General features: G+C 44.8%; 1 protein-coding gene across 3 annotated transcripts in view; it reads right to left on the minus strand.

Annotated features, from left to right (window-relative positions):
- The window catches only part of IL20RB (interleukin 20 receptor subunit beta), a 39,994-nt gene that overhangs the window by 17,481 nt on the left and 715 nt on the right, over positions 1-21,798 (minus strand). For all 3 annotated transcript variants that reach the window (XR_008996313.1, XM_036877340.2, XM_057498053.1), the window contains exons 2-5: positions 10,991-11,117; positions 9,247-9,437; positions 4,585-4,709; positions 1,786-1,936 (exon numbers count right to left, since the gene is read on the minus strand). Coding sequence is in view for 2 of the 3 variants with exons in the window: in XM_036877340.2 (XP_036733235.2) it covers positions 1,786-1,936; positions 4,585-4,709; positions 9,247-9,437; positions 10,991-11,117 (594 nt within the window). In the remaining variant the exon portion in view is untranslated. The remainder of the gene's footprint in view (positions 1-1,785; positions 1,937-4,584; positions 4,710-9,246; positions 9,438-10,990; positions 11,118-21,798) is intronic.

Below are 21,798 nucleotides of genomic sequence, written 5' to 3' on the forward strand. Positions count from 1 at the left end.
AAATCAAGTATAAAAACCAAATGAGTATTCATATTTGAACTGACTGTTTAGAGTTCATAATGCATGAGCAAAACCGAAAGTTTCTGTGATGACTGCCCTTGTACTGTTCACTATGTAACTTACTCATTATGTAAGAATTTGTTCTACATGTAAAAACTTGTTTGTTATGCCTCAGAAGATTGGAGACTGACGAAAATTAGGCTTGGGGTGGAATAATGATTGTGCATTGAGCATTGACTCCCCTATACAGAATTTTATTGTCGTTAACAACCATTTGATCAATAAATATGAGAGATGCCCTCACAAAAAAAAAAAAAAAAAAAAAAAAAGAAGGACAGACTTCCAATGGTAAAATAAATTAGTAACCGGGATGTAATGTATAGCATAAGGAATATAGTCAAGATATTGTAACAGCCTGGTAGGATGATAGCTGGAACCTAGAATTATGTATATAAATGTTCTACCACTGTGTTGTACACTTGAAACTCATGTAATGTAATACTGTGTGTCAACTACCCTTCAATAAAAAAAAAAAAAAGAAAATCTACATGGAAAATATTATGGATATGATGTTTGTGGAAAAGCAGGCACAGAATATGTGCTCAAGACAGCTACCTCATGTGTCTACACACGGGCAATGCTAGAAAGGTAACACCCCTCTGGAGGGCAATTTGGGAATGTCAGTCAAAATTTGAATGTGTATGCCTTTGACCAAGCAATTCTATCTCCAGGAATTTATCCTTCAAATAGATACGTATCAGCAAATGATCTATGTGCAAAGTAATTAATTAAAGCATTACTTTATTTGCTACTAATATAATAGCAAAATATTGGGGAAAAACTAAATGACCATTAATAGGGGACTAAGTCTAGTTAAATTCATTATGTATACATACTATAGAATACTATGTAGCTGTAAAGAAGGATGAAGAAGTTTTTTATAGGTATGGAAAAATCTACAAAAAATATAAAGTGAAAAAGATAAGATTCAAAACAGTGCATAGAGTATGCTACCATTTGTGCTCAAAATAGGGAAATTTATATAAATATATTCTCTTTTATTGTGTATGTATGCAAAAGTCTTTAGAAGGATATGGAAGAAGCTAATACCTACGGGGGTGGGAATCATAAGGATGGGGAAGAGGAGTAGAGAGTTTCCATGTGTGTCTTATATTTCTTGAACCACACAGAAGTTCTAAAATGTAAAATAATGTTTTTTTAAAGACTAAAAAGTTAGACATAAAAATGTTCCTAGTGGTGTTTGAGTGGCAGAATCATGGGATGTGGGGGTTTGTTTTGTTTCTTTTCAAAGAGTTTTTAAACATTGTAGGTTTTTTGACCATAACATTTTAAGGGAAAAAATTAAGCCAAACAAGAGGCTTCTATAGACTGGGGCAGGATGAGGGGGACGTGTCCAAAGAACACGTCCAGCTGGAAGCAGCTCTGATATACAACAGGCAGCCTCCCCACAGGGCCTGACTCTCTGGCAAGCTGCCCAGATTCACAGGCACTTGCCATCTGGTAAACCAGCCTTGCAACCTCCAGGCCTAGAGAGCCTTCAGGGGGAAAGTGTTCCAGACAGCTGCTCAGCTGGCCCCAGCAGGGACCCTCACCTCTGGGGGTTGACAGTGAAGCATACTTTCACCACAGGAACCCAGCCAGCCTGGCAGCCAGTCAGTAAAACCAGGGAAGGCTCAGAACCAAAGGAACCCAGCAGGCAACCAAGCACCCACCAGGAGGGCTGTCACCTGTGCAGGGCTCCAGGAACAGACAGGCCAGCCTTACCTTGCACCTTGACACACTGTGCCTGGCTGAAAGTGCTGTGCCTTCCGATGGTCTTCACCAACGTCTGGGCCTTCACACAGTATGCAGCCCCTGGCTCCATGGTTTCCAGGTGCACTGGAACAGCCCCGCTCCTCACCATTTTGACATGCTCCTTTAGGAGACCAGACTACAGTTACACCCTGAGGGAAGCAGGACAGGAAAGGGCAAGAACCAGGGAAGGAAAGCTGCAAGTATTTCCTTTCCAAGATGCATCCAGAATGTTCCCTCTCATTTATTCGTGTTTATTGTTAATCACCTACTACGCACCAGGCACTGTTGCAGACACTGAGACACAGCACTGAGCAAAACAGAGATAGTCCCTACTCTCCTAGAACTTACCTGGAGAAGACAGACACATATAATCCTCACTGGGTGGGGTGGGGTAAATTCTGGTAGAATTTCCAGAATATCCCCACAGGGCCTTAGTTCATTTACATATCGATAAGTATTTACCTCTGCAGCCTCCCGCAGCCAGAGGGGATGGGGAAGAGCAAGGGGCAAGGGGTGGAAAAATAGCCGTTCTCTCCTCCCCTCCCTTTTTGGTAAGTAATTGGTCTGGTGCCTGCCAGTTGCCAAGGACCTGCCCACAGAGGTACCCCCAGAAGGGGCAGGCAGGGAAGTGGAAGTGCAGGTGGTGGCTGCAGATACCTGGAGGGCCAAGTGGACTTCTAGCGGGGACTGGGGAGAAAGGAGACACCGTGAGTGGCGGCCAGAGCCAACGGATGGGGCTGGACCTAGAAAGCAAATTCTATCAAGCTGTGAGCAATTAAAAACAGTTTCTCCCAACCTACCCTTTCCCTGAACTTATTTTAGTTTTACTGGTCTCATAGGGAATTCACCCTCTGCCCCAGACCTATAGTGGGGATAAGGACTGTGAAGAAAAATGAAGCTGGGCAAGAAAGGGAGAGTGATGAGGAGGCCCTGGATGGAGTGCTTAAGGCGGGCCTGGCTGATAGGTGGCATTTGGGCAGGGACCTGAAGGTGGGAAATCTGACAGAGCCAGGGGCTTGGCATGGCCACCGCCACCAGGGCATCAGTGCACAGGAGCAGCAGAGCAGATGGGCAGTGCCTCCTCATGTGTGCCTCCGTCTACCCGTCTGTCCGTCCATCTGTGCATCCCTCCACCTCCACCTGCTGCTGAGGCCAGTGCTCCACATCTGAGCCTGTGGAGGCTTGCCTGAGCCAAGCCCAGATGACTCCTCTCTCAACACTGCACTGGCACTGCCAGTTACCAAGGGTGGAGAGTGGGCTCCATCCCAAAGAATCTGAGGAAGCTGCCTGTTCCCTCCTGCCCAGGCTCTGATCTGTCCTCCACCCCATCCTGGCCAACAATGCCAGGTCCTACCCCTGGGCCCTGACCCGGCTGGAGGAAATACTGGAAACCATTTGTATTGCTGCCCATCTTCTCACATCACCATCCAGGGGAAGCTGCCTCACCTACAACCCCTGTTGAGTAGGTGGTAGGCTCGTGCGCTGCCCAGATAACTGCTATAAGGTCAGGGGAACCCTGGACTGAGCAGGGTCCATCAGAGGACAGCCAACAACCTGTGACCCCTGAGCTTGGGCTGATAAGATGAGCAGGACCAATTGTATTTCCTCTCCTAGGAACCTGGTCTTGGGAAACTGAATGCTTGGGTCTGAAAGCAGGGACAAAGGGGAAAGGACAGAGTGTGGGGAGCCAGGCCTTAGAAGCCTCAAGGGGCTGGGGAGGCACGGCTGTCGGCATGTGAGGGAAGGAATGATGAGGGATCAGGGCCTGAGGGTAAGCTGGGGAGAGGACCACCAAAAGAAGGCAATGCAGAGGACCCCAGAGGGAAGTAAGGACTCCACACTAAGGTTCCCTGGGTGAGTGAGGCTGTACTGTGGTCTGGCTCCGGACCAGCTCTGTCCACAGATTCTGAGAGCCTCCCACTGCACCATGTCAGTCCTTACAATAAAGCACACTCTTCCTGGTGCTGCCTGGAGTGGGCCTGGTCACCCTATCAGCCTGACTGTCCCCTCACTCCTGCTCAAGCCCCACCCGATCCGCTGCTGTGGCTGCTTTGGCCATTCTTAGAATAGCTGGCTTCCCACCCATCCCAGCCTGCAGCAACCATCCCACAGGGAGGCGCAGTGCCCCATCGAGGCCTTCTGGAGGGCCCACAGGCTCATAATTAGACTGATCTTTTTCATGAACCAGCTCCCGGTCTCTGCCCCGATTTCTGCACCCTGCCCAGATACATACCCTCAAGATGCTTGTGTCAGCCTCATATGCTTTTTAAATCATCCAGTTGATCTAGAACACCCTGGTCTGTTTCTCCTAAACATGCCAGGGAGAATGGCTGAGAAGACAGTCAGTGAGGGAGAAGCATTTTTTAATGCTTGGCAAATACCTGCAGGTGCTCAAGTCTACTGAACACAGGCCCAGTCTTCAGGGACATGTGATTCCCTATAGGTCATAGGTCAGTGATATGTACTGGCTACGGAACTGAAAAGGTACTGTGGGTCCAGCTTTGTTTCTCGGGGTAAGGAGGCAGACCCCAGAGTTTAGCGAACCTGGCCTGAGAGGCTCCCAGCCAAGGCCTGGGCTGGACCACGGCACTTTTTGAAGAGGAGGCTGCCCCAGCCCGCCTCTCCTTTCCTACCCTTCCCCAGGCCTGCTAATCCTCAGGCTACCTCCAGGCAGTGCGCACTGCAGGGGCTGGCTTTCCTCACCCACCCCTCAGAGGTTTGTGACTCCTTCCCTGATGCCTGACTCAAAGGCCAAGGCTGAAATCTCACCTTGGCACTGGGTTCTCTCCTCCAGTAGACCACGAGGAACTCAAACTGGGGCCCCAGGTCTTCCAGCTCAATAACCAGATGGAAGCCATCCTTGGTGACGTCCATCCCAGGTGGGGTGAGGACAGCTATTGGCAAGACAAGTGGAGAATCAAAGCCAGCCCGGGCCAGGACTGCCTTCTGTCCTGGGAGACCTGGACCAAGTCATTGGTGGAAACATGCCTGGCTCATGGGAAAACGGGGGTTGGACGTAGCTTCACAGTATCCAAAGTCCAACCCTATCTATGGTTTCGCTTTCTGTGGTTTCAGTTACCCGTTGTCAACCACAGTCCGGAAGCAGGTGATCCTCCTTCTGACCTACCATCAGAAGGTCATTAGTCACCAAATGTGCTCCCTCGCAATGCCTGTGCCGTTCACCTCATCATGATGGCATTTTACCATTTCACATCTTCACAAGGGTGAGTACAGCACAATAGGGTAGTTTGAGAGACAGAGACCACATTTACATAACTTTTTTTACAGCAATTGTTATAACTGTTCTATTTGATTACCAGTTATGGCTGTTAATCTCTTACTATGCCTAATTCATTAATTAAACTCCATCATAGGCATATATGTGTAGGGAAAAACATAATGTATATATTTACTTATTTATTTATATAGGGATATATACATATAGGGTTCAGTACTATTCTTAGTTTCAGGTGTCCACTGGGGGCTTGGATTGTATCCCCCATGAGTAAGGAGGGCCTGCTGTATACTAACACTCTATTGTATTCAGCAGGTACTTTTTGAATGATGAGCAAAAATAAAGATAAGACTTACTACAATTCTCTTTTTCACTCCTCTCCTTGACTGTAATAAAGTCCTCTACTCCTTCTTTAGGGGCACACATACTCAGAAGAAGTGATTGAATACTCAGGTGAACATTATCTCTTTCTGTTTAAAATTTTATAATCCATGCTCCTCTTTTTACTTTTTTGGCAGAAATGGCTCCTCACCTTAGCTCATCTAAGTGAGCAGATGTTATTTTTTAATGCTTGCCAAATACCTGCAGGTGCTCAAGTCTACTGAACACAGGCCCAGTCTTCAGGGACATGTGTTTCCTATAGGTCATAGGTCAGTGATATGTACTGGCTGCTGAAGACTTACGAACACCAGGAAATCAGCTGCCTGTGGTTGGGTTGGCCATTCTACTCTTGGCCCAGGGATTCTTTGTCTCATATCCTTAATGGGGGATGTTAGGAAGTTATGTTCCAATAATCAACTCTAGAAATTACAGTCTAAGCACAAACACCATCGTGCACAGTGCTGGAGCCCAAACACAGAGGCCAGAAGCCGCACATATACTTCCCCATGGAGACAGAGCAAGAACAGAAGGGCCCGCACAGGCAGTCTCTAGTCCCCGGCTACTGACAGAACCATGCTTGCCTCTCAGATTCAGACACTGCGGGACCAGAAGGGCCACCCTGAGTGTTGGCTGTGGCTTGAGAAGCAGAGTGGGGTGTGTTATGGGCTAAATTCCCCTGTAACTGGGGACAGGGAACACTGAGAAGCGCAGGTCCTAGAGGGAGTTTTCAGAGAGCGAAGCCTTTCCCGGCAATGGAAGGGCTATATGGATAGGGGACAGGAGGACTCGGGAAGTCAGGGGCCGTCTGTACAAAACATTTCTGGTGCAGAGGCTTCCCATGGCCACAAGGCAGCACCAGGACCTCTGAAACACCTCCACAAGGAAAAGAGGTTTGACTCCCCATTTTTAAGTCAAATATGATTAGAATTGGATCTTCTGCTCTCCAGCTTTACTGAGAACAGAATTAGAGAAAATAACCTAGTCATTTCAGTTTAGAGGAGAATTTATTTTACAGGGTTAGGGCAGGAACCTCTGTTCTATGTACTCTACACACTCATCTTGTTTAACCCATCCAGGAAGGTTAAGAAGGTCAACGCGATTCCTGTTATACCGATGGCATAACTGAACCTTAGAAAGGGGAAGTGACTTGCCCAAAATCATGCAGTTAACGGCCAGAACTGGAGTCCCCGCCTTCACAATTTGAGACTGCTGTGTGGGGCGTTTGGCCTCTGTACTAGTGGATATCAAATCTGGTTGTACATGAAAATAACCAGGGGAGAATTTTAAACTCCCAATAGACAGGATGCACACAGATCATTTAAGTCAGACTCTCTGGGCATGAGCCCTGGGCATAAGTGGTTCTAAAGCTTCCCTCTGACTTGAATATGCAACCAAGGTTAAGGTCCTCTGCTTTTGACAAGGTTTCCTTTTAGAAGAAGGAGATCCTTTTCAGAACAGCCTTAAAACAAGATTTTTTACATGCTTCAGGAGAAGTCAGGATAGCCTATTTTAAAGGCAAAGGAACAGATTTAATGCCTCAGGAGTCATGATTCCATCCTAGCTCTGTACCTAACTCCACTTGCACAGGGATCACACAGAGGACCACACCTTCCACCTTTTCCTGCAGGTACAGAGGCTCCTGTTCCTCAGCTCCTCCCACAGCAAAACCTCTCCTGTTTATACTGGCCTCAAGCCCAAGCTGTTATGGTGCATACACCCCTGCCCACATCGTTCTGTAAGCACGTCTTACCTCCATCTGGCCTGCACCTTCCAGCAGCTGCTGACAGCACCCAGCAGTGGTCTTGGCTGGAGCCCAGGAGCCCAGGAGCCAGAGGGATGTGGTGCAGGTTGCCGCCCAAGCCCCACAAGCAATGCCACCCCCCAGAGCCACTCATCCTCCACAGGAGCCCACATTCTGCACCCCAATGCCTGTGGGCATCCCACTCCACTGGTCCTGTTCCTGCCCATACTTCTCTTGTCCTTGGCTGTCCAACTCTCACCTGCAGGCACCCCTGGGGCAATGATGGTAATGCTAGCAATTAGTGAATGCTAAGATGGGGCAGCACCGCCTAAGCATTTACACTTCCTTCTGGTTTCGGCCCCACAACCAGCCAGCCAGGTGAACAGTTGCCCCTTACAGGTGAGCAGCCAGGGACCCAGCCACAGGTGGCCAGGCTGGGATGTGAACGACATCCATCTGACTCAGAAGGCAACTTGCCCTTCAGTCTATCTTCACCTTCCTCGGCCCCTTCCAGCTTGCACTCCCTCTCCTTCTAAACCTTCCTGATTTCCACCCACTCTCACACACTCCCCATAACCTTCGACTCATCCTGTTAGTATAGATGCCGCCCCCAATCTTCCTTTGGGAATCTTCCGCCACATCAAGAAAGCAGAGGTCACCGAAGGCCTTTGCCTTGCGTTTCCTGCAGCTCCAAGACGTCGCATTGTGGCCCATTCCTGTCTCAGAGGAGGCACTGCCCTGCTGCTCCCTCCTGCTCCCAAGTCCTCCTCCCACCATTCCTGGAAGTCACTGCTCAAGGACCCGCGGAGGGCCCTGGATCAGGCCAACCAGCAGCTCTTCCATTTGCCCCTTTCATGACCTCCCACCAGCCCAGCAAACTCCTGGTCTCCTTCCCTCCATCCATTTTTTACACCCTGAGGTTTCCCAGGATACTGTCCTGGGTTCTCTTTGCTCTCATATCTTGTCCCTGGACAATCTCATCTGCTCCCAAGCCTTTGCTATTAACTGTGTGTTGTGTGTCTGACCTGACCTGTCTGAACCCCAAGGCCTGATTTCCAGCTGCCGGTCAGGCATCTGTGGCACATCGTACAGGAATCTCAGGCTCAAAGAGCCCGGAGCCAGTGTCTCCACTCCTCAAGCCCAGTTGCCCCTCCCAGGCCCTCTGCCTCAGATGACATTCTCGCCAACCCGTCTGGAAGCTAGACCCATCACTGTCTCCCCCAGCAGCTGGTCCGAAGCTCTGGCCTCTCTAATTCAGCCATGTCTCTGCAGTTTAGCCTCTCCTTCCCCTCCCCCGCTCCTGGGGTCAGGACCCACCTTGGCTCAGACAGAGTGCTACCACCTCCCCTTACTCTCCCTTGCCCTGCAACCTACTCCAGTTTCCTTTCCACACAGCAGCCTGAGTGAGTGTTCTAGAAGACATAACTTCCCTAGACCCTCTCTTCTTCCGTGGCTCCCCTCTCCTGATTTGATCAAGCTTCATATTAAAGCCCAGCTGCTTCCCTTCCTGCTGCTTTTACACACTGGCCATTGTGTACACTCTGCATATTTGGCCACCTATCTGGATCCTTCTCTTGTTTCTTTCTCATTTTCCAGGTGCTATTGCTATAGGTGTTACTTATTTTCCAGAGACTATTTCTGGGAGGCTCTGATAAACATATAGATCCTATTGCACAAAGAAGCTGCTCACACAGGCAACAAATATGGGGTTAATGAGACACCAGGTGAGAAGCAGTGTAAGGCACTGAGGCACTTCCAGGGTGGAAAGAAGCTGTCTCAGCCCCATGTCCTCACTTCTAGAGAAGCTTTCCTTCCAAGCTCCCTTCCACCTGCAGACCCTGATAGAGGTTATCAGGAACTACTTCCAAAGTCTTTTTCAAAATGAGAGAGAGTGCATGTGGGAAGCAGTTGGCAGTTTCTTAATTGGACCAGTTAGGATTGTTTGTGTTCACAGTACTCTGGCTTTGCAATACTAATTTGGTGCTTAAAAGAATCCCAAAGGTCTCAGTGAATATGGTGGCTAAAGGGGAGGTTGTGGGGGTGGGGACAGGGAGGAAGAAGAGAAGTGCCTTACTTGAGTTTCGATTAAAGGGATGCTGCAGGGTGCTCCAGGCTGAGGTCTGTGAGCCCAGGGTGGCCCTGACATGGAGGTTGTACGGCACGGTGGCAGTGATATCATCGGTGATGTCACACTCAAGGCCTTTGGTGGGTGAGCACCAGCTGCTGGGGATCCAGATGTGGCTCATGTACAGGCTCTCGTACTCTCTGGCCAAGGAGAGGAGGGCCCAGTGTCACAACAGCCCCTTCTCCCCAGGCTCAGTGATGTTGCAAGTAACTGCCTCATTCACTTACTTTTTACAGTCAGCAAAATAAGCATTTGCCCCGCAGCCCAGTTCCTGCTCACCCTCACCAGCCATCCACTCTTCCTTACTTCTCTTATCACCAGACCAGGGAAACTAGGCCTAAATCCCAGGCTGTCCGGGTCTCCCTCTGTCCGTAACCACCTCCATCTCAGCCACTGTCACCCCTTGCCTTGCTGTGATGGTCCAGCTCCCACTCTGGCCGTTCTTCAAGCCATTCACCATTCAGCAGACTGCGCCGTCTCTCTCCTTACTGGTTTCCAAAGCACTTAGAATGAATCCAAACTCTTCCCTCTGGCCCACAAGACTCTCTTGCCTTCTCTCTCACTCTGCTCATAAAGTGATGTCCCTCCAGCCCAGCCTCTTCCACGTTGCTCCGACATGGCAAGCACTTTCTACCTTAGCACCTCTGACTAGCTGTTCACTGTCTCAGATGCTCTGGCCTTGCTGGTCACATTGGGTGGCTTCTTCTATCCTTCAGATATCGGTTTAAATGCTACCTCCTCAGACAGACCTTCCCAGACCACCTAATCAAAAGGAACCACAGGGTCAGCCCTCTGTGGCAGCAGCCCTCCAGCTTCCTCCCAGCACGGTCGCTCTCTGAAATTGCCCTGGGCAGGTCTAGGATGATGGAAATATTCTGTATTTGTGTTGTTCAGTACAGTAGCCACTAGCTACATGTGGCCATTAAAAACTTGAAATGTGACTAGTACGAATGGGAAACAGACATTTTAATTTAATTTGATTTTAGTAGCTTGTGCTGGTGGCTACCACACTGGATTTCAGAGCTAGTCTGTGTATTTCTTTACCTTTTTACTATCTGTCTCCTCCTCTAAAAGTGAGCTACCCTGAACCTAGAAGAATATCTACACATGTAGGTGCTCAGTGTGAAACAATATATTTCACTGTTAATGAAATATATGGAGAACCTTCTGTATCCCTGGCACTTCTCAACAGCTCCAAGGGCTAGAACACCTGCAGAAGAGTGGAGCCTGCTTGGGTTGGGGCTCCAGGGTCAGCTCCAGGGTCACAATTTGTTTGGTTCCTAGGAGCAAGCTCATAGTCAGGAAGATGGAGCTCTCCCCAGGCCCCAGAGGATCTGAGTCTCCAGTGATTGATCCACCTCAAGTCAGAGTCAAGCTCATTTCTTGAGATTTTCTTCCACCTTCAACAGTTGACTCACTGTTCAAAGAACCGCCACCAAATAAATGTGTTCATGTACGTTTGTGTTCGCAGAGAATCCAGTGTAAATCCACAGGACAATCCCCTTGCTTCTTCAACTCTCCCAATGCCCACGCAGGCAAAGGAGGCAGGTCATGGCAAATAATCTGGGCTCATGAGGTCTCCTTGCGCTCTGGAATGAGGGGTGTACCTCCAAGAATCAACGACTGCCTAAGGGCAAAAACTAAAACAGACCAAAAACAAAACAAAAACCCCAAAACAAAACACCCAACTTACCCCTGGTACTCGACAGAATAGTATATTATTTCTCCGGGCACAATCACCGGGCTCCACGTCAGGAGGTGCTTCATGTTGATGGACTGTACAGAGAGGTTCTGAGGGGCAGGCAGGACCACCACTCCACCTGGAATCGGGGTGGACAGGCTTACAGGGGGGCTCCTGTCAGGGAAGCCACAGCTTCAAATTCATTTCTAATGAAAGGCCTCATGTGTTTAGGAACCAGAAACAGCTCTAATTTTATCATACTTGTGTTAATACTAAATTTTTGCTATAATCATTGTAGTTCTGCCTTTGGTGATAAAATGGCACAATAACAATAATGGCTAATATTTTTGAGCCCTTATAATGTTCTATCTAGACCATCAGCATCAGCTAGATCGTTGCATGATTATCCCATTTAATCCTCATGCTCACACTGGGAGGTAAAGACTATTCATTTTTCCACTGGACAAATGAGAAAACTGAGACACACTATTAACAACCCTGTCAAATCCACCTAGATGCAGACCTTGGCTCTGCCACTTCCTAACTATGTGACCTGAAGCAGATTGCATGAACTGGTGCCTCCCACCTCTGTGTGGCAGACCCACGCAGCCTCCTGCCAGGTTCTTACCTCCTCCCTCTGCTGCCACTGTCATCCTTGGGTACCAAAGCATATCCTTTCATGTCCCCCAACAAGGCCAAATGGGGCATCAGCTCCCAGCCGGGAAGTGCAAGCTCAGGTCTGCTGTAGAAGGAGACCCCGCCCAGGTAGCCTGCAGGCCCCTGAGCCAGCTGGGACACAAGCATCTGCTCACACAGGCGTGTGCAGTGTGCCCAGAGTGTGCACACAGTGGGTCTATGGTTTGCACACAGAATCAAGCAGGCCTAGGAAGCCCCATGCTCTCAGAATGACTTGGGCAGCCCCGGGCTCCTCCCTGTGTGTAACACGGGGGACAACCTGGATCTTCTGCTATCATCTTTCTCCTCCCACTTGTACATGCTCTTCTTTTAATGCCCAACACCTGCCTCCCTTTGCTTCTACATCACAGTGATAACATTGACAGCACAGTGTGTAGAGGGCTAGGGCCCTCTCACAGCACTTTTCATCTCTGTGCTATCTCCAAGTTGGCACCTGCTGTTCACTATCCAACCCTGTGACCATGAGGGGATGGGGAGTTGCTGGGGACACCCTGACTGGTGCCCTTGCTTCTTTTCTATTATAGGATGCAACCCCATCTCATTCTCAGCAACCACGCCTGCCCTGGGAGGAAACACCTGGGGTAGCTACAAGGGAGGCTGACTGCCCTCCCCACCCTTAACCTTGCCATCACCCCAGGGATGGAAGGGAAAAGGGCCAGCTGTGGCACGGTGGCACAGAGGTCCTTCCCCTAGTAAAGTATACAAAACAATTCTCTAGTCAGAGTTGTGGGGACTATAAAGCTATAGAAATATAAAGCTACTCCATTTGTAATTTAAAACTCTCAAAAATGAAATCTCCAAGCCCAGATGGTTTCACTAGAGAATGCTACCAAATATTTAATGAAAAATAAACACCAATTTAATACGATGTCTTCCAAAAATAGAAGAGGAAAGAACACTTTCAAACTCATTTTATGAGGCCATTTATTATCCTGATAAACTGATATAGACAAAGATAGTATATTTATAAGAAAACAAAAATTTTAAAAACTACAGACCAATGTATCTCATGTACTTAGATGTAAAAACCTTCAACAAAATATTGGCAATCTAAGTTCAATAATGTCTAAAGGTGATTATATACCATGACCAAGTGGCATTTATTCCAGAGACTCAAGGCTGGTTCAACATTTGGAAAATAAATTAATGTAATCCATTGTATCAGAAAGCTAGAGAAGAAAGGTCATACAATCATATCAATTAACACAGAAAAAGCATTTACAAAATCCAGCCCTCAGTCATGATAAAAAAATTTAAAAAACCGCTCCAAGAACAGCAGGGAGTTACCTCAATGGGATAAAGACCATCTGCAGAACACCTGCAGCTAAGATCTTACTTAATGGTGACAGAACGTTTTCCCCCTAAAATTGGGAACAAGGCAAGGATATACACCTTACCACTTTTATTCAACATAGTACTGGAAGTTCTAGCATCTGCAAAAAGGCTAACAAAAGAAGTAAACAGCATAATAGATTGGAAAGGAAGTAATAAAACTCCCCCTATTTCCAGTTGACATGATAGGAAATTTTCTATAGAAAATGCCACAGAATCTACAGAAACCCTCCTGAAAAAAAGGAGTTCAACAAGTTCATAAGATAGAAGATAAACATAAAAAATTAACTGTACTTCTATATCCTAGCCATGAACACTTAAACACTGAAATTTAAAATACTGTTTACAATCACTCAAAAAAGAAAAGAAATATTTAGATGTAAACCTAATAAAACATATGTGTCTTGGATTTGTGTGGGGAAACCTCCACAACATTGGTGAAAGATTTCAAAGAGAATCTAAATAAATAGAGAAATGTACAGTGTTCATAGTTTGGACAATTCAATTAGTTTAAATGGTAATTATCTGCAAATTGATATATGGTTTTAATGCAATTTCTACCAAAAGTTTAGCGAGGTTTTATGTAGATATAGACAAGCTTTTGCCAAACTTTGTAAGAAAAGGTAACGGAATTATTACTAAAACTAAAATAATTTTGAAAAATGATAAAATGAGAGGAATCAATCTACAAAATTTCAAGACTTACAGTAATTCAGATTGTGTGATATTAGCAAAGGAAGACACATAATTGATGGAACAAAATAGAGATCATAGGAACAGACCCATACAAATACGCTCAACTGATTTTTTGGCAAAGGTACAAAAGCAATTTAATGGACGAAGGATAGCTTTTCCAACAAATAATACTAGAGCAATTGGGCATCTGCAGACAAAAAACCTCCTCCTAAATCCCAAACCTTATACAAAAATTATCTCAAAATGGATCTTCAGGGCTAGGCAAAGAGCTCCTAGACTTGTCCAAAAGCAAGATCCATAAAAGGAAAAATTTGTAATGCACCATTATCAAAATTTTTAACTTTTGCTCTGCAAAAGACCCTGTTAAGAGGAAGAGAAGGCAAGCTACAGAAATGGGAGAAAATATTTGCAAATGATATATGTCACACAGCACTGATATCTAGAATGATACTGTAAAGAACTCTCAAAATTCAACAATAGAAAAGCAAACAATCCAGTTAGAAAATGGGCAAAACACATGAAGAGACATTTTGCTGAAGAACACGGATGGTACATAGCACTTGAAAAGATGTTCAGCGTCATTAGCTATTAGAAAAAGGCAAATTAAAACCACAATGAGATTAGCACCACACACCTATTGCAATGGCTAAAATTTTAAAAAGTGACAAAACTAAATCCTGGGGAGGATGCAGGGAAAGTGGATTGCTCATACATTGCTGGTGGGAAGGTAAAATGGTACAGTACAGTCACTCTGGAAAATAGTTTGGCCATTTCTTGTAAAACTAACCTTATAATTACTATACAACCCAGCAATTGCACTCTTGGGCATTTATCCAAAAGAAATGAAAACTTATATTACACAAGATCTGCACATAAATGGCCATAGACAAAGTGTATCAGCCCAGTTGTCCTCCAATAGGTAAACTGTTAAACTATTCAGCCATGGAACACAATTAAGCAATAAAAAGGAACAAACTATTGATATACAGAACAACTTGGATGAATCTCCAGGGAATTATGCTGAGTGAAAAAAGCCAATCCCAAAAGGTTACCTACTATATGATTCTATTTACATAAAATTTTGCAGTGACACAATTTTAGAAATGGAGAACAAATTAGTGGTGGCCATGGGTTAGGAACAGTGGGGAAGAGGGGGCAGAGGGATGTGGGTGCAGTCATAAAAAGGCAATGGGAGGTATTGTCATGTTGGCACTGTTAAGTATCTGACTGTGGTAAATACACAAACTTATACACACAAACACATATACTCAAATGAGTACAAGAAAACCGGGGAAATCTGAATAAGCTGGGCGGATTGTATCAATGATGTCAATATCCCAATTGTAATATTATACTATTGTTTTTTATTATACTATTGTTATTATATTATTGTTATAATATTATACTATCATAGCAAGGTATTTTGCAAAATACCTTTGGGGAAACTGGGCTTTCTGTATTACTTCTTACAAATGCTTATAAATCTAGAATTGCCTTAATAAAATTTCAATAGAAAGTACAACCATAATGTCATCACACCTAAATTTTAAAAAAGCATTAACTCTGATTATCTGAATGACAGGATACATTTTAAGTAATCATGACGGTATAAACCCAAACAGGATGAAATACACCAAGGAAAAATACAAAGGTCTACAGTTAGGTCCCTTCAATTAAGTCAGTGAGGGAGACCTGATGATTGAGACCGTCAGTCAAAGCTTTAAGCAACACACTCTGAGACTCAATTACTGGGCATGTCTTTCTTCAGGTGGGGGTGCCCAGGCAGGAAAACAGCACGAGATGTCTCAACTTTTGGGTGGTTCCCCTCTGTTAATGCAATGATTTGCACTTGTATGACTCTCTTCTACCTGAGCAGCTCTAAATCTAACACCATTACCGGCAAAATGCTCATTTAATACTCATTCAATACTTAATACAGTCTCATTCCTGTATTAAGCTGAAACTGCAGCTTCTTTCTGAGCCTTAACAGCAACATCTTTAGCATCCTTATGCTATCTACATAGCACCCTCCAAATTCCATGTTTGTGTTGCTTGTGTTTCTGTAGCACACACGCACTGGGTATGAGATGTTAAAAACAGCAATGCCCATGAACTACTGATGCCAGGGGACGTTTACTAGAGCTACAAGAAAGATTATGGCACCACAGGAAGGAGGTTCCATTTTATGCGAGGACACTAAATAGGAATGACTCTACAAGATGGGAAGTATATTTTCAGCTCAGACTCCAAGCTGCAAGTGCCTCTTCCTACCTTCAAAGGGTTGAAAGTAACCCCTCAAATTGTTAGAGAAGGCTGATGGTGATCTCCAGAGGACAACTGCAGGAGAAAATGAAAACTTTATCCACACAGCATTCTCATAACAAGAAATGTCGTCAATCAGCCAAGAGCAATGAATATTGAAGTCAAGTCTCTGTAGAAACCAGTTAATACAAAAACAAAGATTACAGTCAAGGGGAACTGGGAGAGTAGACAGGAGAGACATATTAGCCACAGTGAAGAGGGTGCAAAATCTGGAAGAATTATTTCCTTGGCCATACTGGATGAGGGTTCTCGCCAGACCTGGGGAGAGATGTTGGAATCCTCTGTATAATCTCGTTTCCTTGTGAATATGTATGCTTTTGTGACTATAGAGAATTATATTATTCTCATTCCAGCAGTCTGACTCGGGTATCTCAAAAAGGCTTACTGGATGGAGCCTCTTTGGTGGTGTTTCCAGTAGAAACTGGAGCTGGGTGACTGTGACCTGACTACTAAGATTCCTGTGCTCACTATGGGCAAAACCAGCTAGGCGACATTTTTTGCATAGAGCTGCATTCACAACACTGCTCTCTGTCTCTCTTGCAGCCTATTAAGTGTTCTATTGCTGTTATAACAAATCACCACAATTTAGCACCTTGAAACAAAACAGATTTATTCTCTTACAGTTCTGGAGGTCAGAAGTCTGACAGGTCTCACTGGGCCCTGCCTTGGCAGGACCATGTTCCTTCCCGACGCCCTCAGGGAGGATCTGATTCTTTGCCCTTCCCAGCTTCTGGTGGCCACCTGCATTCCTTGGCTCCCTCGCTCCATCTTCAAAGCCAGCAGTGGCTGCTTGAGTCCCTTTTATGCTTCAAATGTCTCCTTCCTCTTCTTCTGTCCTCCCACGTGTCTCTCACTGCATTCAAGAAAGGTTCTCAGCTTTGAAGGTTTCATGTGATTAGATTGGGCCCTCCTGATAACCCAGGATGATTTCCCAATGTTATGTCCCATAACATTTAATCACATCTTTGAAATGCCTTTTTCCATGGAAGGTAACAAATTCAGTTTCCAGGGATTAGAGAGTGTACAGTTTTGTGGAGCCATTATTCTGTCTGCTACACTGCCCTTTGAACTGACATTATGCCCTCAAATTTCTCTTTCCAATACAGCAAATTATTTCAAGAGAATTACCTTGTATATGATCAGAATTTAAAAAGAGCAAGGCTGAGCTAGGACATGGCTACTAAACAGGCTGGTGGTATCACTTGCTGCGTAAGTAACTGATGCCTACATCCTAGATTCAAGATGTATGCAAACAAATTCATGCCTCAGGAAAGTGAGAGACTACTTCATGGTCTTAAAGTATGTTCTTTGGATCAACAACATTACAGCGCTCAGGAGCTTATTAGAAATTCAGGCTCTTGGGCTGCAACCCACACCGTGCTGAACCAGAATCTGCACTGTAACAAGATCCCCAGGCAATTCATATGCACGTTAAAGTCAGAGAAGCACTGGTCTAGAGGCTAGAGGGGTAGTTTGCAACCTTGGTTGCCCATTTGAATCACTAGGGAGGTGGTTTCATTTTTTAAGTCTTATTTTCAATTTTCAGACTTACAGAAAAGGTGCAAAAATAGTACAGAGAGCTGCCATATACCTTCACTTGGCCTTACATATGTACATGTAACCATAGTACAATTATGAAAATTAAGATATGAACATTGGTATAATACCATTAATTAAGCTTCAGTCTTTATTTGAATTTCCTCTGTTTTTCCCCTTACTGTCCTTTTTTTCTGGGGACCAATCTGGGATCCCACATTTAGTTGTCTTATCTAGTTAATCTCCTTCAGTCTGCTCTCGGTCTTTCTGTGTGTTTATAACATTGACATTTTTGAGGTGTCCCGGCCAGTTGTTCTGTAGAATACTCTGCAGTTTGGGTTCGTCTGATGTTCTCTCATGATTTGATTGAGGTTGCACATTTTTGTCATGTACTCACAGGGAGTACATGACATTAATACGTTTTATTCCTGGTGATGCTCACCTTGGCTGAGGTGGTACCTCCACTTGCAGAGCTACCATTTCCTGCTTTAAACTTAAAAAATAACTCGGGAGATACTTTGATCTGTGCAAATACTGTGTTGCTCCTTAATCTGTCATCCATTGGTAGATATCACTTGCAAACATTGTTGCTGTGATGTTTTAATAGTGATTTTCTATTTGTTAGTTGGAATTCTGTAAGAAAGAGCTGTTTCTCCTCCACCATTTATTTATTAAACTACTTACATCAGTGTGGACTCATGGACACTTACTTTACTCTGTTTTTACTTATTTGTTATTCAAATTGTTCAAGCTTTGGCCACGGAGAGCTCTTTCAACTTGACTCTTGTGCCCTTTTGAGTTATCCCATCCCCCACTCTCCTTTCTCATGTTATTTTTACTAATAGACATTTTATTTTTGGAATTTTAGATTTACAGAACAATTTGCAGACCATACACAGAGTACTGGTCAGTTCTGTTTACCCTTCTCCCAGCTCTTCCAAATGCTAACATTTTATAACCATGATATATTTGTCAAAACTAAGAAACCAACATTGGTACATTACTATTAACGAAACTCCAGACTTTATTTGGACTTTGCTAGTATTTCCACTAGTGTCCTTTTCCAAGCAGAGTCCAGGCCAGGACACTTACTCACTTAGGCCTCCATCCTTTTCTGGGCACTTCCTTACTTTCCACAAGATGCCCAAGACTTGTGTTGAATTTTCTCTGCCCAGTGCCGGAATAAACCACTTCTCCAAGAGGTCCCACCAGGGAGTTTTGAAAAATCCCAATGCGCAGGCAGCACCCTCAATTAATTCAGAATCTGTGGCTGTGAAACCCAGGCCATGAGAACCACTGATCTGGACCTCACTTTCAGGGGCTAAAGAATAATTAACACTGTGAATGGTAAATCCCCAAATGCCAAAGACTTCAGTGTGTTTCCCAAAAGGCTCTTGCGTTCTCTGAAGGCAAGGGCTCTGTTTTGTTTATTTCTAATCAGTACCTAGTCCAGGACCTGGCATATAGGAGTCACTCAGAAATGCCAAATGAATGCAAACTAAACAAGGGAACCAAGACTTGACTCCCTTAAAGAATTTAGTCTCAGCTTGACTTCCTAATTCCTATCTATCTTACACTAGACTTCTTTGTTGCTTGGAGGTTTATGCTGAACACGTATTTCCTAAAATCTCAAAGTCAGTGTTAGGGAAGCAGCATAAAGGCTGCCCACTGAGAAGCCCTTGAGCAAATCTCCAGTCAGAAATCCTTGCCATCTCCTCCCTGGAATGATGCCATGCTGGTTTCCTCCCACTGGGTCTGCTGTCAACATCCCTCATCTGAGTCGGCTTCGGCCACCTGTACCTCCAACAGCCTGTATGGCAAACGAATCAGAAAAGGTAGCACCATCTTCTTCATCCCCTTTATTTTGTCCCTCCTCCATCTTTCTGGGCTGCTTCAACGTCTCAGCTTCTTCTGCAGAGAAGCACAAAACCCAACCAAACCAGGGTCAAATCCTAATTTTCTCACTTACTAGATGTATATACTTGGGCAAATAACTGAACCTCCCTGAGTCTCTGTTTTGTAGTATGTAAAATGGAGATAATAGCACCTAGTTTGCAGGATTGATGTGAGAAGCCAAGAGAACATTTTCACTAACCCAGAGCACAGTGTGCGCTCAGAAAAAGCAGGTGTCATAGTCGTTATTTTTTTTAACTTTTACTGTGGGTTGGAGTGCCTTGCTGCTGGTACAGGGTTAGGAGTCACAACCCTGTCTATCACTTTCTGTTTTGACTGGGTCTGTGTGATGCCAAAATAACTACAATGGACCCTTGAACAACATGGGTGTCAGGGACTCTGACCCCCATGCAACTGAAAACCCATATACAATTTTTGACTCCCTAAAAACTTGGCTACTAATAGCCTGTGGTTGACGGGAAGCCTTAGTGATAACAATCGTCTTCAATTTTTATCATTATTTTTGGTAGTGGGGATCAGTTTCTGAATCACAGTATTATCTGGAAGGGACAGGACAAGGCAACTGACTTGTATAAAAGAAAGCAAAAATTCTACCCATTTGTCCAGGGATCTAGAGTAACTAACTGAAGTTCATTTAGAATTTACCTAATTCATTACAGGAACCTACACAATCCAGAGGAAATACTGCATAAAGGCAGCCTCAGCTGGAGCACTTATTTGCTGCCATCACCACCTTTCTGCTTAACCAACATAATAATAAATAACAGGAGGAGGGGACACACTGGCTTCTTCAGAGTGCTTCAGTTTGAATCGTCTCATTTAACACCTCCCGACCTCAAAATGGCTAGTTTTACCATTTTATAGTTAAAAAAAAAAAGATAAGGAAACCGAAGTTATATAAGGTAGTTACTGAGCTAGCCAGTGACAGAGTCAAAACTCACATGCAGGTCTCTGGCTCTGACATCCTTCTGGTTTCCAGCACTATTTGTTTGTTTTTTTCTTCCTGTGTAAGTTTATAGGTGTCAGAGAAGCACACTCACTCCAGGTCTATGCAAAACAGGAATTTATGGGAAAAAGCTTAAAAGGCTGCTGCCTCATTGAAAAAAATGTCAAATTTAAAAAATGGGTTAAGGACATCAATAGGCACAAATTTCCACTTATAAAATAAATAAATAAGTCCTGGGGGATATAATGTACAACATGGTGACTATAGTTAATAATACTGTGTTGAATATTGGAAATTTGCTAAGAGAACAGATCTTGAAAATACTCATCACAGGGAAAAAAATCTGTGACTATGCATGGTAATGGGCACTAACATGGTGATCACTTCACAATATACACAAATACTGAATCCCTATGTTGTCCACCTAAAGCCAATGTAATGTTATATGTCAGTTATACCTCAATAGAGAAAAAAAAATCCTGATGTTTCACCTTCTCACTTGACTGCCCCATCTCTTCCCTTTGACTGAGTGGAGAAGTGTTTCCCTGGCAACTTGTTTGTTCGCCAACTAATCACTCAATCAACTAACTAACCAAACAGCCAACATACTTAGCCTATGTTAAGGCTGTGGTGAGAGCTACCCAAGCCCTCCCCTCAGGCCAGTGCAGGCCAGTATCCCACCAAAGGAGAGGACATGGGGTCAAGTGTCAAAGGAGAGGGAAATCTGAGAACAGTCTGGACGAGGAGGAAGCCATCTGAAGGGTGGGAGGATGTGCTTGGGATGGGAGAAGCATTGGAGGTGGTATGCTGGTGGGAAATTCCAACAATAAAGACCAGTTGAAGAGGAGAGAAATAAGGGTGTGATACACCAATGATGAAGACAGCAGCCTCCTGTGGTCCCTATTTGTTTTCAGTGAGTAGTGAGAAATAGGGTCCAGGCCCGAATATGCTTGTTCAGCAGATTCAAACATCATGGACTGAGCAACTGGGAGCTGTGAAGGTTTTGAGCTCGGAAGGGAGACCATACATTTGATGTTTAAGCCAATTTTGAACACTGCAAATTGCCTCAGCGCTGATTTGTTGCCTGATTTAAACTAACTAAAATAATAAGTTCTCGGTGTTAAAAAAAAAAAAGAGTATTCAAGGCTTCCACTGACACTGGCAGGTGCCCAATGCCTCAAAGTATTAAAATTAGAAATTTCTTGAATTGACATGAAGATACAGGGAAGGCTAAGGAGCTTGGATTTGGGAACAAATAGCACATAGGTATAAGCAGCCAGGAGTGGAGCAGAGAGAATTACGCAATCTTACTGTCAGGAAAAATGCCCTAAACTGTCAGGAAAAATACAAATATTTTTTTAAATGCTATGCAGTACCT

This window comes from Manis pentadactyla, chromosome 1, assembly GCF_030020395.1.
Source record: "Manis pentadactyla isolate mManPen7 chromosome 1, mManPen7.hap1, whole genome shotgun sequence".
Lineage (NCBI taxonomy): Eukaryota > Metazoa > Chordata > Mammalia > Pholidota > Manidae > Manis > Manis pentadactyla.